General features: G+C 45.3%; 1 protein-coding gene across 4 annotated transcripts in view; it reads right to left on the bottom strand.

Annotated features, from left to right (window-relative positions):
- RBKS (ribokinase) overlaps positions 1-17,716 on the bottom strand; it is an 85,063-nt gene that overhangs the window by 2,996 nt on the left and 64,351 nt on the right. Inside the window, exon 8 of one of the 4 annotated variants that reach the window (XM_004777491.3) lies at positions 17,417-17,527. The exons of the other annotated variants lie outside the window; for them this stretch is intronic. Coding sequence (XP_004777548.1) covers positions 17,450-17,527 — 78 coding nt within the window. The 3' untranslated portion in view covers positions 17,417-17,449. Of the gene's footprint in view, positions 1-17,416; positions 17,528-17,716 lie in introns of those variants that run through there. 4 annotated transcript variants of the gene reach the window in all.

Raw genomic sequence — 17,716 nt, 5'->3', positions numbered from 1 at the left:
TTACTTGGCTAAGGCAGTCTTTGCCAGGTTTCTCCACTGTAAAGTTACTTTCCTCCGTCTTTTCATATTGTACTCTTTGGAAGCAAGTCACGAAGTGTAGTCCATGCTTAAGGGATAAGGGATAAGAGTATTATCTGGAATTTTCTATGGGAAATTTGTCTCCCCCTCCTCTGCATTTATTCAGTCACCTAATTATATCTGAATGAACTCATGGGTCTTTAAAAAATATTTTGTATTTTGGGCTATAACCCTGTACTATAATTATTTTATTGCTCAGATTGTTCCAGCTTTGGCCATAGGGAGCTCTTTCAGTTGGCTCCTATGTCCCTTTGACATACTCCCATTGCTTTGTTTTTTGAGTGCTTTACTTTCTGATACTATAAAATGCTCCAGGTTCATCTTATATATTTCCTGTTTTTGTCCTAGAATTACTGGATGCAGTACATGGTGAGAGCTATTCAGATATTATTTTCAAACTAACTATAGGGACAAAACAGTTTCTCTCCCTTTTCTCTGAAGCTCCAAAGGTCTGAGTTGGTAAAGTACATATATGGACCCATAGAAATAGAAAATCCCAAAGTCTGTTGACTTCCGCCTCAGGCAGGGTAATACCTAGTCATGTATTCACTGAACAAAAATCATTCTGGTATTTAATAGCTTTCAGGGTCATTTTCTAGTTTTTCCCAGTTTGTTGTTCCTTACACCCAGGGGTTTTCATAACAAATCTTGAGGCTCTCCTTCAGCCATGAAGAGCCTTGGCATGCAAGATTGTTCCAGCTGCAACAGAAGTATTCAATGAGCTCTATGGCCAGGACAGTGACGGGTGCTACTAAAGGGTTAGAAGCCATTGTGGATTAAATGCTAAGTAGTGTGGCAGAGTTTGTAAATGTTACTGGATCCTAATAAAGAGTTTGAAGACAGCTCCTTGAAGAAGGGAGCTCTTCCAGATGAGATTTATAGAGAAAGGAGGCCTCAAGGAACAAAGACACAGGAGGAGGAAGGAACAGAGTGAGCGCATGAGACAATGAATGGCTTTAAGGAGAATGACATTTCCCCTTGTTTACACAGATAAAGCAGTCAGTATTAAACTTGCCAAGGAGTCATAGTAACGCAGGTGTGAATTCAACACTTTCCTTCCTCCTATAAATGTTTTCTGAGGGCCCAGAATGTGTCAGGCACCATCTAGATGCTTTGCAATTGTTTATATTACTCTTTCCTGGTGGAAACAATGGAGAGAGACATGGCTCTTGCCCTTCATTAGTTTACAGCAGAGCAAAGCAACAGTGTTAATATTTGGTTTTCTTCTTTACAAGGAAGGGGGGCAGTATTTTCTTTTTTATGTATCTTTTAAATTATTGCTTAAGCTTATTATAAGCTTATAGTTTTCCAAAAAAAACCTTAGGTGAATAAAAATATTTTATGAATAGGTAAGTCATATTTCTGTACCTCTCTCACATTTAACTTGTAGCCTAACCAGTGCAAAGGCACAGGGCTGCGGGGAAACATTCTAGCATCACTGCCAGAAATCAGTTTTATATAATCCTGTTGTCTAGTGGGCTATTTAGCTGCAGACAAGATCTTTAGCAAAGTATAAAACACATTGTACATATATCTGAAAAGACTATTGAAATAATTTAAATTGCTTCCCATTATAGCCAAAGCCAGGGAAACACAGTGTTGGGTGAAACTGTGTGTGTTGGAGGCATTATTTAGGCAACAGTGATTTTCACAACCTGATTTCCTTTCATTCTTAGTGCCATACACTGTGTATGTAGAGACTGCAAAGGTCCCGAAAAAGAAATTCAAGAAACAAAAAGACAAAACAGATCAATGTTTCTCATAAGCTTAGATGCAAAAACCTTAAAAAAAGTTTAGTAAACTCTGTGTGTGTGTGTGTGTGTGTGTGTGTGTGTGTGTATGCACGCATGCATCTCATGACCAATAGGGTTTATCCCAGGAATGCAAGATTAATTTAACATTAAAACTAATTACATTTAAAACTTATTAACATTAAAATATCAGTGTAGTTTGCTGAATTAAAAGCCTTTGATAATTTTAGAAGCAGAAAAAGCATTTGAAAAAATTCTACATCCATTTATAATAAAAACTCAACAAATTTGAAACAGAAGGTATAAACTGATCTTCTTGATAAAGGGCATTTATGAAAAATTCGCAGTTATCATCATACTTAATGAGAAAGATTGAATGATTTTCCCTTCATACTGGAAACAAATCAAGGATGTCTATACTCATTACTTCTATTTGACATCATACTGGATTGCTGGCCAGTGCAATAAGATAAGAAAAGAAAGAAAAGTCAAGCAGATTTGAAAGGAAGAAGTAAAACTCTTTCTTAGCAGATGGTATAAAAAATCCTAAGAAATTCAGCAAAAAAGTACTAGAAATAGTAGATTCAGCAAGGTCATAGGACACTGGGTCAGTATAAAAAAATCAACTGTATTTGTATATAGCAGCAATGAACAGTAAAAAATTTTAATTATCAAAACACACCACTAAGTAGCATCAAAAATATGAATTATTTAGGGTTAAATGAATCTGCAATATGAATGAATATGTGCAAAATTTATAACTCTTACTATGGAAAGTAAAAGAGATTAATGAAAACAAATAAATGGTGAGATAAACCATGTTCATGAATTGGAAAACTCAATATTGTTAACATGTCAGTTCTTCTTAAACTGATGCAAAGATTCAGTGTAATTCTAATAAAAAAATCCCAAGTTAGAAATTTTTAGAAATTGGTAAACTGATTTCTAAAATTTATATGGAAATACAAAGGACCTACAGTAGATAAAACAATTTTGAAAAAGAACAAAGTTGGAAGATGTAAATTGATTTCAAGACTTACCATAAGATATAGTAATCAGACAGTGGAGATATTGATGTAAAGATAGACACTTAGATCACTTGAACAGAAAGAGAGTCTGTAAATACACCAGCAATTTATTTTTAACAAGGTAATTCAGTGGAGGGAAGGATAACATTTTCAACAAATGATGCTGGAAGAATCATACTGATTTATGATATGATATGATATGATTTATGAAGATATTCACATGGAAAAACATGCAACTTCAGACCATACACAAACATTAACTCCAAGTGGCCCAGAGACCCAAATATAAGGGTTAAAACAACAAAACATCTAGACGAAAATAGAGGAGAAAGTATTTGTAACCCTGTGTCAGGCAGATTTCTTAAGATACCAGGAGCATAAAACACTTAACTGATAAATTTGACTTTATCAAGATTTAAAACTAAAAGAATGCCAAAAGACAAGCCATGAACTGGGAGAAGATATTTGTAAAACATATCTCTCATGGGGTGCCTAGGTGGCTCAGTTGGTTAAACATCTGATTTTGGTTCAGGTCAAGATCTCAGGGTTCTGGGACTGAGCCCTGTGTCCATGCTGCATGGCTGCATGCTCAGCAGGGAGTGTGCTTGTCCCTCGCCTTCTTCCTCTGCCCACCCCCTGCTTGTTTTCTCTCCCTCTCTGTCTCAAATAAATAAAATCTTAAACCCATATATCTGATAAAGCCTTCTTATATTTCAATAGTGCAAACCCAAAGACAAAAACTCCAATAAAAATTGGCAAAAAATTTGAACAGAGACTTCATCAAAGAAGATAGATGATGGCAAATAAGTATATAAAAAGATGCTCAACAGCATTAAACATTAGGGAAGTGCAGACTAAAAACACAATGAGATAATACTACATACCCATTAGAAAGGCTAAATTTAAAAGACTGAAAATACTGACTTTTGTTCCAGTGGAACAGCTGGAATTCTTATCTGTTGTGGGAATGCAAAATGATACAGACACTTTGGAAAATAGTTTTTGGCAGTTTCTTCCATCATTCAGCAAACACTTATCATATAGCCTAGCATTTCCCTTTTTAGGTATTTATGTAGAGGAATGGAAACATATGCACATAAAGATTTGCATGTGAATGTTTATAGGAGCTTTAAAACCGCTCCAGGTTGGAAATGATCCAGATGTCCTTGAACAGATGACTGTGGTACATCCACAGAGGGGAACACTACTTAGCAACAGTAAGGAAAAAATTGCTTATACAACATGGATGGATCTCAAAAGCATTATCTTAAGTGAAAGAAGCCAGACACAAAAGACTACATACTATCTTGCATGGTTTCATTTATATGAAATTCTAGAAAAGGCATATGTATATCAACAAAAAGCAGGCCAGGTGCTGGAGAATATCAACTCCACAGGGGCTGCACAGGGAAATTTCTGGAGTGATAGGAAGTTCTGTAACTATGATTGGTGGGTAAATGACTCTGCATTTGTCAAAACTCATTGAATCATACACTTAAAATGGGTGAAATCTTATGTGTGAAAATGATATTTCAATAAAGCTGATTTTTATATAGGCAGGGTTGGGGGATGGAGGACACTGAATCACGTAGGAGTGTAATGTAAGTTTTGAAAACTTCGGCAAAATCTAAGTGCCCTTGGTTTATTGCTGATTAAAGTGCATGGTTGGGATAATTTTTGAGACTTACTGTGGGCCAGGGTTAATTAAGTGTTTGATTGGCATATAGGAACCTATCAGGCCTTACATCGTGAGCCCTAATTCCACCTCCGTTCTTCTGTAGATGTTTCTCTTCTAGCGGTGTGGCTTTGAAGTCAGATCTGTATTTGAATCTTGGCTTTGCCACTTACCAGCTCTGTGACATTGGGAAAACTAATGTAATTTCTCTGTGACTTAGTTTTCTCACAAATAATGAAACCATTACTATCTCATAGGGATTTTGTGAATCTGTCATTCCTTGCTTCGCAGTTTTCTGACCCAAATTCAACTCACAGAACTCATGGTGCTACTTTAACTTAACCTTTCCACCTCACTCCCCTATTCATTCCATCGCCCTGCTCTTCGCCCCCCCGACTTTGTCCTGCCACGCTCCCCTTTCTGTGTCCAGTCATAAAGTATGATCATGCCACTCTCTTCTCATGTCTTCCTGCAAAACCCCTTTCCTTCCTTTCTTTCGAAGGGCCTGCACAGGGCCTTGTGTCTTTTCCGCGTATTAATTTTGCCATAGCTACTTAAAATTGCTTTGATAACCTATGTATTCAACCAAAAATCCCCATAAAAAGTTCAGTTTTTAATTTCCTGTCTGCCTTTGTAAAGAGTGGGGTGCAGGTTAAATGTTCAAGTCCATGTAAAAAAAGAAATCTCCGTGCAGTGCAGTTGACCTATCCACAAATGTAGAAGTAATTTATAGAAGGGATGGATAAGCGATAAATTGTTAACAATCACTTGAAAATTGGCTCAGTGGGTTAAAGCCTCTGCCTTTGGCTCGGGTCATGATCCCAGTGTCCTGGGATTGAGCACTGCCTTTGGCTCGGGTCATGATCCCAGGGTCCCTGGGATTGAGCACTGCATTGGGCTCTCTGCTCGGCGGGGAGCCTGCTTCCCTCTCTCTCCCTGCCTCCCTCTCTGTCTACTTGTGATCTCTGTCAAATAAATAATTAAATAAAATCTTAAAAAAAAAAAAAAAAAGAATCCATGAGTCCTGGGTGCCTGGATGGCACAGTCAGTTAATGATCGGACTCTTGGTTTTGGCTCAAGTCATGATCTTGGGGTTATGAGATCGACCTCTGAGTCAGGCTCTGTGCCCAGTGTGGAGTCTGCTTGGGACTCCCTCAACCTCCACTCCTCCAACCCTGAATAAATAAATGAATCTTAAAAAAAATTGAATTCACAAGTCTATACTGATTTTATGTAGATAAATGAAAAAATAAATAACATAGAAGGTAAAAACTCTTCCTTAAAGTAGAACACCAATTAGTAAATACAGAAGTTTGAAAAATCACCACTTTGCAACCGTCATACTAATAATTGATTCAGGCAAGAATCATCAATGGATGCTTTTAAAACTACTGGATAAAAGTTTGATGAGGATATGATATTTACAAGTTTGAAAGTATCTCCATACAGATGGCCTATTCATAACCAATAAAGGTCTAGCAGAGAAATCTGGACGACACCACCTTGACCAAGTGAGCAACAAACCAATCATGAGACAAACTGCCATCGCATGCTCCCCGATGGGGGGCCTTGACAAGGACATAATGTCACTTGTGTAGTATTCCTGCCTAAAATGCGTCACCTAACTCAGATCATGGGGAAGCCTGGACAAACCTAAATGGAGAAAAATGCTACGAAACAATGAACTTGTGCTTTTCAATGAACTTCTGTTTTTCAAAAAAAAATATCAGTATCGTGAAAGACAAGGTTGAGGACCTGTTTCCTATTAAAGGAGCCTAAAAGAGCCTGACAATTTAAAGCCATACAAACTCTTGGATTGCCTCCTGGACCAAAAAGATGATAAAAAACACTTTTGGGACATTATTGGACTATGCATGTAAGGTTATTTCAGTGTTAAGCTTCTTGAATTTGATCATTATATTTTAGTTTTGTTATGTCCTTGTTCTCAGGAGATCTCTCCTGAAGTCATAAGAGGTGTCGAGTCACGATGTCTGCAACCTACTCTCAAAATGACTTATCCAAAAAAAGTACATTTGTGTACTTTGAGAGGCAGCAGTAAAACAAATGTGACAAAATGCTAATCACTGGAGAAACTCTGTGGGGTATATAGGCCTACAATGACTTGTCAGTTTTACCTGGGTAAGCAGACATTTTAAAGTTTGTAATCCAAGTTGATTTTTAAAACTTCTTTAGTAAAATTTCATCAGTCACTCTTTGTGAATATACAAATGGGCCAATTTTAGCCTCGAATAACTTTCCTTTCTCTTAATTCAATTAAGTGGACATCGACTCCAACCGAATTGAGAATCTGAACCGAATTGAGAGGTGCTCTTTCCTGCATCGAGAACCCCCATCTCGTCGTCATCTCCTCCAGGAAGTTTCCCTTGCGGTGAAGAACTGGGCAGTGATATCCACCTGAAACTCAAGGGGAGTGGGAGGAACTTTCTGGCCGTGACAGTGACTGCAGAGCAACTGAGGTCCGAGATGGTACCCAGGGCTGCCTAGCCCTGTGGTGACGGCATCCAGGGTCCCGTACTAGGATCACAACTGGACTGCTGTTTCCAACCAAGATCCAAGAGCCTTGACTGAGATGACACCATATGTGGAAGTCTTATGGGAGATCAGAAAACTTGTCTAGTTCTTTCCTTGATCCCTCAGAGTTACACAACCCTTCTACAATATGTGCTCATATATAATATATGCTCCATTAATGATTGCCTATGGGCCTTTTCTCAGCTGCCCTGGTCCCAGGTGGGGTGGGGTGGGTGTTGCTTGTTCTTCTTTGCAAAGAGGGCACCTATTGGGCCTCTTGAGTCCCCAAACACAGCAAAGTAGGGAAGCCCTTGGAGGACGGGCCATCGACTCCAAACCACGAAGACCAGCAAAAGCTACCTTGAAAATCCCATCATATCCCATGATGGAAAAGCTCTTTGAAATTTAAGCATGAAAGGGGTGGAAAAATTAAGTACTCCTTAACCTTCACAGAGGAGTGGCAGCGTAAGGAAGGGAGTGAACGTTTACTGTGTGCTCCACAGCAAGGAGCTGCAAAGCTCGGTGCTCAAATACACACATGAGACATTTCATCTTTACAACCACAGGCCCTTGCCCCCTGCAACACTTGCGGGGCCAAATCCTAGAGACATGAAATAATTCGTCCGGGGTCATACAGCTGGCAAGTGGCAGTCTGCACCCAGACCCAGCTGATTTCCATATTCTGTTGACATTACACCACAGAGTGACTGTTTGTGGGAAGCATAGCGAGGGCAAAAGGAAGGAAATCACCAAGTTAAAAAGAAGCTCTCTCGCTTCTATCTCCTATTCCTCTGCCCTTCCCTCAAGACACGGTACTGGTGGCTGTGTCGTGTACAGGCCAACAGTCTGGGACAATCTGAAAACTCTTGGAGGGCAGAGGCCCTGTCTCTGTCCCCTCTGTCTCTCCCATTGCCTCCCCCAGTGCTTTGAGTTGACCTGCCCTGTTGGACCTCGTTCCACTGTGTTCATTTCCAAGGTGGCCAACGAGGATGCGCTGAACTACATGTGACTTTCTTTTGTGTCCGTGAAAATGGAGGTTAGGTTGCTACAGCCCAGAGTTACTTGAGATTCATTCTCATTGTTGAATCTATTTATATCACAGGGCTTTCAAGTGCCAATAAATTCCTCGGCTGTTGATTCACATCTTCAGTATAACTATTTTTATACATTGGTATGATTTTTTTTTAATGGAAAGTGCTTTAAAAGTGGAAGCTGCATTGTATCACTTTGACTTTCCTGTAAGGAAAGTACTTTCCAATCAATCATTCTTGGAATAATGGAACAGTTCTCATTGATACAACATGACGGTTTTAACCTTTTACTGAAAATTATTTCTGTGCCAGAAGGGGTGATGGCATAATTCATCTTTCTTCCATAAAAATACCCAGGTGGCTACTATTTGCTGCCTTTGCACAGTGATTTCCTCTTAAGGAAGAGCCACTCTTACAGGGTGGACGGGGCCTTCACACTCCTGGGTTTGGAGAAATTCTGGTCTGCGGCATCCATGGAGGCAGAAGGACTAGCAGTGGATGAAAGGACAGCAAAACATGCCCTACGGCCTACCTGAGCCCTCCAGGGGGGTGGGCAGGTGGAGGGGCCCAGTACTCTGCGGGGCTGGTGGGGTAGGAAGTGTGACAGTCATGGGCAGCTAGTGAGGGGGCCCCTAGGGGAGCATCTGAGAGGTGGGAGCTCCCGAGGGCAGCACCCTAGAGTTGGGATGGGCAGCCTCTGGTCCAGTGCCTGAGGCAATGCTGCCCTTGGGAGGTTGTTACTCATTTCTGTTCTCCTTCCCTTCTGACCACTTCCTCTGTCCAACTCTCCCACTCTCTACGCCCTCGCACTGCCCCTTGCCCGCCCAGAGCCCTTGACTATGACCATGGCTCTGCTCCCTCACTTCCCAGCTCACTTCCGGTCTCTCAGGGCTCCGCTCTCTTGAAGAGAAATGGGCGCCCACTGATAAACCTCATGGAGTGGGCAGCCAGTGCCTGAAGATGGCCGCTGGCGCCATCCCGGCAGAGCATGCCCACACATTGCTCCAAGTCCAAGTGGGCTGCGTTAACTCTTTTGTCTGAGGTTCTGCGCAGTGAGGCTCTTGGCTCGGTGCTGTGCCTGGGATGGCCTATATTTCCCAAGGCCCGGTGGAGAGGTGGGTGTGGTTGGGGCCCCGTGTCCCGTGATTCAAGGCGGCACTGCACCAGGGTGCCCAGGTGAGGGGCGGGGGACTGTGGTCCGCAGGCCATGCCCAGCTCATCACGCTGTATGCTTGGCCAAAGGGGCACCTTCTTCTAATTTGCACAAAGTGCCCCAGAGGTCGGCAACGTCACCACAGGGTCCTGATTTTAAAGCTGAGGAAACGAGGATTCGAGGAGGTTAAGTCACTGGCCCGAGGGAGGAATAAAGGTGGCAAAGGGCAGTCAGGAGTCGTACCGAGGTCATCTGTGTGGAGATTCAGCCACAGAGCAGGTGGAGAAGCTATTTTGGGAGACAGAGAGCGGGCTTTTGGCCACGGCTTGGATTTTCCTGCTTCCCCATGGGAAAGCTTAGGTTTTCTGTAGCTCTGAAGAAGGATGAAGATGACAAAGTGGAGACGGTGAATGTCTAATGCTGTCTCTCTGTCCGGGGTCCCAACTTCCTCGGTGTGCTTGGGGCAGGAGCAGAGAAGAGACGGTGACCTTGTGTTGCCCTCGTCAGGTGTGGGGGAGAGTGGGAGTGCGGAGAAAGCTTAAGGTTTCGGGAAGCACCACCTGCGATGAACAGCCAGAGAGTCTAACCTGGTTAAGGAAGGAGGGGAGGTCAGGAGGGAGTCAGCAGGTCAGGGCAGTGACAGGAGTGAGGTAAGAGGTGAGAGAGCTGGTTGGGCCCAGAGAGCAGGATGTGGGGTGTCGGCCCCTGTAATGGAAGCCCGGCAGGCATTAACCATTCCTGGGAGTCTCCTGGGAGTGGGAGGCTGGAGGGGAGGGGTAGAGGTGAAGTGAGGGCATCTGGGAACTATGAGACTCGTTGATGGTTCCCCCTCGTAGCACTGAAGTCATCTGACAGGATGGCAGCAGCGGGGTGGAGAGGAAAAGGGGGTGTCGCTCAACAGCACGCTCAGGCAGTGTAAGTGAGTTGCACGAGCCTCGAGCCTCGAAGATGCAGGACATCTCTGCAGGAGGGGCCGGGGGCCGGCTGGAGGCTGCAGCAAACGGGCGTGGGGTAGGAGCAGCTCTGACCTGTGAACGCTCTCTGGAGAGTTAAGGCTGTGAAGGAGCTTACTTATGAGGATGAGGACAGCCAGGGGGGCTGCAGTGGAAGGTTCAGGAGAGGGAGAAACACAGAGCAGCAAGGAACGCTCCGGGGTCCCGTGTCTCCGACTCTTCTTTGTCTCTACCAGGGGGCCCTTCTCCTGCACTAACAATAGCGGCACACCCTGGGCTTCTGTCCTTGGCCCACTGTCCTCCTCCTTCCCCATAATGTCCAGGGGGCCTCTGCTGTTGTGTAGCTCTACCTTCAGCTGCTGTGAACACGATGAGCCCTAAGGCAGCATCTTCAGTGCGCACTGTCCTCTGTCTTTGGATTCGTGTATCCAGCTACGCGGGAGTCTGCTCGACCAGGCTCCTGTCCCCCGCAGCCTCCCCTAACTCGGCATGCCCCAACAGAGCTCGCACCTCGGCCTGAGCACGGGGCCCCTTATCTTTCCCACACCGAGAGTCTGGGGGTCTTCTGGATATCGCCCTCCCACAGAACTAATGAGTCACTCAGTCGCCAAGTTTATATCCTGGATATTTCTCAACTCTCACCTCCACTCCCCCTCGCATCCCCCTGCTTCATGCTCACGTCACCTCCAGAGGACGGCATTAAGCCCCCGACTAGTCCCCCTGACAGCCCAGACTGCTGTAAATCTGGCCACCTCACCTCCACGCCCAAGCCCTTTGAACGTTTCTCATCTTCCTCGGGATACAATCTTGGCTCTTCAGCATAGTCCACGAGGCTCCCTAGGACACGTGCCCAGTTTCGTCTCTAACCTCCTCCTATTCACCTACGGAACCTTGGGTCTTCATTCACGGAAATATCTCACTTGGACTCTTCCCTAGATGAACTCCTACCCATCTTCCAAGACTCCACCGAGCTATTAACTTAGTCATCATGTATTTACTGACTGGCACCACCTTCAAAGCGCGGTGTCTTCCCCGAGCCCCTGAGTCTGGGTGGGTGCCCCCCCCACACGCTCCTGCCCTCCTCCCTGGCCCTCATCCCCTCAGACTAGCACGGCGCCGGGCTCACCGCCGACTGAAGGGAGAACTGTCAGGAGGACGGGTGCTGAGTGATCCGGAGAGGAGCACACGCTGTCCCAAGAATGCCCTGGAGCAGGCATGACAGTGAGACAGACCCGTGAAAATTCTAGCCGATAGACAAGTGGATGAGTTAGAAGGCAGGATGGGTATTAAGTGTGGTTGGGAAAAAACCCGTGTGATGAAAATCCCCAAGGTAAGAACTTGCAGGCGGCTACCACAGATCCCAGACGATCTTGCAAGAATGATGTCATCATGAGGCTTCATTTCTCAGGAATCCGTCCCCACGCTGAGTGACTCATCACCCGAACTGCTGATGGACCCTAAGAGCTAAAACCCTCGCATTCTTCCTCGATGGCTTAACACATTCCATCTGACGAGCAGATACCACTTTCCTTTCTTTTCAGAACCTCTCCCTACACAAAGCTATTCAAAGCCCACACTGTGGACCCGGATTCCTCAGCCAGGCTTGTGGTTTTAGAGGCCAGGGAAAAGGCAGATGGGAAGAAACATGACTAAATCCCAAATCAATGCACCATTTCTTCTCAAGAAAGAACTACCGCAAGGGGTTCAGGAAAGAGAGAAGGAACAAGGCCCGCCTGCCAGGATCCCTGCCTTGTCCGCCCCCAGGCCGCCAGGGCCACAGGGACGCTGAGATGGCTCACCCTCAGGCTAGCGTGGGGGCCAGTCCTGCTCTGCTCCTGCTTCCATGTTCTGAGAATGGGCTCCTGCCTCGCTCCTGTCTGCAGAGGGTTGAGGCAGGAACCTCTGGCAGGCCTGGGGAAGTACAAGTCACTCTATCCTTCACGGGCTCATCATGGACTGGCGAGAGCCCTTGTGTTGTGACCCTTGGGGAAGCAGGACAGAGGGAACAAACAAACGCGGTTTTAAGTCCTGCCTTTTTATTAGCCATGCGTCATCTTCTACGAATGGCTAATTCAGCATTTTTATACCTACAGGGGAGCCCCGCTGGGTATAGCTGAGGAAAATGGTTTTCTCAACTGGGAACGTGTTTTCTCAGCTGGGACAATGCAGTCAATGATCTGGAATCAACATGGACCCGAGTTTATGTCCTGATCTCAGCACCCTGGCAAGTTCCTCCACTTTCTCTGTGACTGTCTGTCCAATGGGACCCTCCCTTGTAGGGCGACTGTAAATGCTGAATGAGAGAATGTATAGGAAGGGCCTCGCCCAGCGCCTGGCAGAGCAGGTGCTCCACGAGGTGGTGGTGGGGTGGGGGTGGAGCAGTAGATGGCATCATCTCCGAGGACCCCTTTGTTTGTTAAGGGGATCCCTTCGACATGAAAGCCCATGACCAGACAAGGGTTCTAAGGGACAAAGAGGGCCGTGATCCTAGGGCATGACCCAAGGCTCCTAGGGGAAGGAGTGTGTGCTGTGACCGGCCTGACGCTGCAGGTCGCTCTCACAGCCAGGAAGAAACAGCAGCCCGTGTCCTGCGGCTCTTAATTGTGAGGGAGGCCAGGATGCTGAGAGTTCTAGTAGTGGCCGCCTGTAGCTGCTGGGGTCTGGGATATCCGCTCCTCTGGGGGGGGGGGGAGGTAGGGAGATGTTTTAGGAGACCTTCAGGGAGGCCGGAAGAGGAAATGAAGGAAATGTAACGGGAAGAGGGTAAAGGTACTTGCAGTCAGCGTAAGACTGGGGAGACCTGGCCAACGTTCTGCTTTCACCTGGGGTGAAGGAACACAGGGAGAGCAACGGGTGAGGCTGCTGGGGAGCCTACAGCGGGGAGAGGCTGGAGGGCAGTGCGTGGGGGTCCCCTCCGCCAGCACCGTGGCTTATGATGGAAGACTCCGCTTTCCATCCCAGCAAGCCAGCCACCGGGCAGAGGGCTGCTGCCCGGGAGGAGGATGTGGTGGCAGAGCCTGGAGGAGGGCAGGCGGGCTGAACAGATGGCACAGGGACAGCGTGATTTTGGAGGACACTCCTCTAGCTGTGCTGGCATCTGAAGTCGGGGCCCATCCTGGTTAGTGATGGCCACTGGGCCACCTGATCCGTCCTCCCTACGGGACTGACCTCACCACGCACTCGGAGTATGAGCAGAGAGAGAGAGAGGGAGGCCGTGCCTGACCCTGCCTGACCCTTCATTCCATCCAGGGCGCGCATTCTCAACTGGGGCGGCCCCTCCCCAACGGGGTGAAAGTTCAGGCTTGCGTGGTGGGGAGGGGGGTGTGGTGAAACATTTTTTTTTTAGATATTACAATGATTTGTGGCTCTCTGGAGGACGGTAGGTAAATGTCTCTCTCTACCTAGAAAGAGAGAGTATCTGTAGTACTAAAATTTCATGGGAGAAGATGACAAATAGGAAAAAAAAATCTTAAAAGGCTCAGTTGGGGTGGGCGGTGATTACCACAGACAGGCTGAGAAACCCTGAAGTACAGCCTCGTGTCCCTGAGAACACGCCAGTGGTGGCCTCGTTAGGATCTGCTGGTGCGCCAGGAAGCCTGACTCAGGGGTGCCTGCATGGCACAGTAAAGTGTATAACTCTTGATTTCAGCTCAGGTCATGATCTCAGGGTCATGAGATCAAGCCCTGTGTCAGGCTTCACCGTCGGCGCGGGGTTGGCTTGAGTTTCTCTTTCCTCCTCCCTCTGCCCCTCCCCACACCCTCTTTCTCTAAAATAAATAAATATATCTTTTAAAAAAAATGTCCTAACCAATTTCAAAACTGCAAGGCACACTAGACAGGTGTGGTAGTCCCTGGTTGCTTTCTGCTGAGCCAAAACCCCTACCTCTCCCAGCCAGTTCCTCTCCTGAGCCTCAGTCAGGTCTCCATGGCCCCCAGTGGGCCCTGGGCAAGCCTCACACCCAGAGTGAGGACTTTCCAAGGAGATTAGAACTGGTGGAACCTGGCCTATCTTCCCAAGGTAGGAAAGTGTAAAGATTCTCCCGAGGCAGACACCAGTGAGTCTGACAAGCATACCACGAGATAGGATGATGCTTACACAAGAGTCCCATGTCACAGCTGATCTGAATATCTCTATTTTCTCTTATCAGCGCATACTGACATCATAAGGATGAGATCACATCCTTTCCAACCTCAGCCTTCTGGCCACCCTAACCAGATCAGTTTAGAAGCATTGAGATGGACGGAGAGAATCCAGCTTCCTTATCACAACTGTGTAAGAGCTACTGATTTTTATTCTAAGTAAACCTGTAGAGAACTCGGGCAAATCATTATGTCATAAATGTCCATGACTGTGGCTTCAACAATTAGCCACCTTTGTTTATTACATTTGAATTTTAACTATTAGGCTGAGATAGTTAGCTTTTAAAACACTGTGTGATTAAGAGAGAGCCAATATTTCCTGCCTTATTAATGTATTTCAACTGATTATTATTTCATATTAATCAAGTATGAAACACATGCAGTGAAGTATTGATGATTTTTATCCCTGTCTTTTAAATAGGCACAGTATTTTCCCAGCTCTACAATTTATAAGCTATTCGATTAAAAGAAAAAAAAAACCCACCTTTTGGGGAGGCTGGGTGGCATGGTTGGTTAAGTGTCCAGTTTTGGCTCAGGTCATGATCACAGGGTCATGAGATGAAGTCCCACATCAGGCTCCGTGCTCAGCGCAGAGTCTGCTTGGGTCTCTCTCTCCCTCTCCTTCTGTCCCCCCTGCCCCTCCCCCAGTTCTCTCTCAAATAAATAAATAGATAAATAAATCTTAAAAAAAAAAGCCAACCCACCAAAACACACCCCCCCCTTTTTTTTGAAAGTCAGCTCTAGGCACACATTTTTGAGCAAAATCATTTCATATTCCAACTCTATAAATAACCAATAGCTTATTATTGCATAATCAGTCAATAACTTAATCACATTTAACCAATTAGATTCATACTTAATCTCTTGATTTTAGCTGGCACTTTGTGTGAAAAGTGAAGTAGACGTTGGTTTAGTGGGAACGGCTCTGTGTTGCGAAAACTGCATTCCTAACAAGCACTAAGGCAACACAATTAACTTCCTGCCCAGATACGTGCACTGGACAGTCCGTAAAGTTTTAAAGTGAAATGATAAATGGATCATGAGCTTGCTGTTGAAGAATTCCTGTGGTGAAGGTGTTTGTAAAGGCTAATCTCTAAGGGCACCTGGGTGGCTCTGCCTTCGGCTCAGGTCATGATCTCAGGGTCCTGGGATGGAGCTTCACGTTGGGCTCCCTGTTCAGTGGAGTCCACTTCTCCCTCTGCCTCTCCCCCATTTGGTGTTCGCTCTCTCAAATAAATAATGTCTTAAAAACCAAAAAGCAAAACCCGGCTAATCTCTAAGGCAAAATCTACCACATACTCTCCAGCACAGACATGTTCACTGGTCTGGCTTTGAACTCTTGGTTTCTATAGATTTGGTTTGCTTGAGGAATTTTCTTTTTGGTCCTCTCTGCAATGATTACTGTGTGGCAACGGACATTTAGTGTCCTTCTTGAAGGTCATGACTCCCTTGCATAGTGCTGAAATGGGTGGTTTCAGTCCAGACCCTTCGGCTGCCAGCATGTGACAAGCTCTGCTTATGAGAGCTTCAGTGCACACACACAGAGTCCGTCCTTACCAATCATCACACAGAAAAGAGCATGTCTGAAAACGGCTATATTTTTCTAGACCTCGTAGCCGTTCATCAGGCAGGGGTGTCCCTCTCTTAGCACCAGATGAACAGCTAGGCTGAAATGGCAGAATCTTAGGCACATCCACTAAGACGATGAAGCAGTTGTCATATAGACAAAAAGGTGGATATAACCAAGGAAATTATAATTTTTTCTAAGCTTGTGCCCTGGTATAATGCTCAGATTACCAGAATCCTATCTGCAGAAATGCCAGTAGCATACCAATATGCTTTCCAGAGCATGTTTGCAGATGTGATTCACTTTGAGTCTCGTTACAGTCCTGTGACATAGGCAGGATGGGTCTTTGATTTTCCAGGTAAGAAGCCAAGTGTGAGAACTTGCTCAAGGTCAAAGAGCCGGCTGGTGGAAGTAGATGCCTCAGCTGAGGTAGGTCTCTGCGGAAGCGGTCCTCTGGAGAGGCCGTATATGGACCCCAGCTTTGCTCAAAAAGATTTCAAAACTTTTTCTTTGGAATCCTTTCCAAATCTGTAGCACATCTTTGAATATCTTCAATGGAGGTGATATCTCATCTTCTAAGTCACTGGTTCTCGAACTAGAGTAGAGGGAGCATCAGAACTACCTGGAGAACTTGTTAAAATGTGGATTGCTGGGCCCACTCCCAAGTTTCTGATCCAGTAAATCCACTCCCAAGTTTTCTAATCCAGTAAACCCACTCCCAAGTTTTCTGATCCAGTAGGGCGCAGAAGACGCTCCCAGGTGATACTGATATAGCTAGTCCAGAGCTGCATTTTGAGAACCATTATTCTAAGGAATTATTTCTGGAAAGAGAGAATCATTTAAAACCAAGTCTAGTGATGACAGTGGGAGATGAAGCTAGTGAATTCCACCATTGGCCAAGATAGTAGGTAGCCATAAAGACCACCACCTCTCCTGAGGGAAATTCGACTAAAGAACTCCAAAAAGGTTCTAAATCATGGCAGTTTGTTTGGACTAAATGTGAAGGTTCCCAAGATCACTACCTTAGAGGGGATTTCACTCTTTCAGATGTGTACTAATTTTTCTCTGGCACAGTGGTACATGTGTGAGATGTGTGTTACTCTTTCATTTCCCAGCTTTAGGAAAAGAATAGAAACCATGGAGGGGACATCCAGGGATGAATCAGTATCAGGGAAAAATTAATAGCTATTTACGGTATCTGACTAGTCAGACAGGTGTAGTAGAGGTCCTTTCTGGGCTGCAAGCGTGATGGGTGTGGAAGATGGGGAGAAAACGTGGACTCTTCCTACTCTGACTGTTGAGATTAGAATGGAAAAGGTGAAACATCTAATTTTGGATGCCAAAGGCAAGCACGCAACATGTTATGGGGAAAGAAAATTCCAGCAGGCAAGAAAAATGAACTGTCTTAGGCACTTAGGCTGGGAGTCAATCCTTAGTGTCACAGAAGGGAAAAAAAAGAGGCGGAGGACTGCCTAAATATTCGTTCTAATTTTATTTTCGATTCTACATTACATTAAACTCTCCTTGTACTCCTCTTTAATTTACAGCAACTGCTGACACAAATTGGTGTGCCTTCTCTTCTTTGACATCAGTATTTCTCTTGAATTATGCATTTCCATCTGGAATGAGGTTTGGGGGATAAAGCCATCTTTACTTTAGATGGATGAAAATAGAGAGGGATCAATCGGGGGTTGAGTGTAAAACCAAAGTAAGGTGGGGTCAATATACGTTCAAGGTAGTATCTCACTGCCCCCAAACACTGTAAATGGTATTCAAAAATGACACCGGTCTTTCGATTTTCAACACAC

This window comes from Mustela putorius, unplaced genomic scaffold (assembly GCF_011764305.1).
Source record: "Mustela putorius furo isolate JIRA1106 unplaced genomic scaffold, ASM1176430v1.1 tig00537293_pilon_pilon_pilon, whole genome shotgun sequence".
In the NCBI taxonomy this organism is placed as follows: Eukaryota; Metazoa; Chordata; class Mammalia; order Carnivora; family Mustelidae; genus Mustela; species Mustela putorius.
Note: the sequence above shows the minus strand (reverse complement) of the source record. Positions and strands in the feature narration are given on the sequence as shown.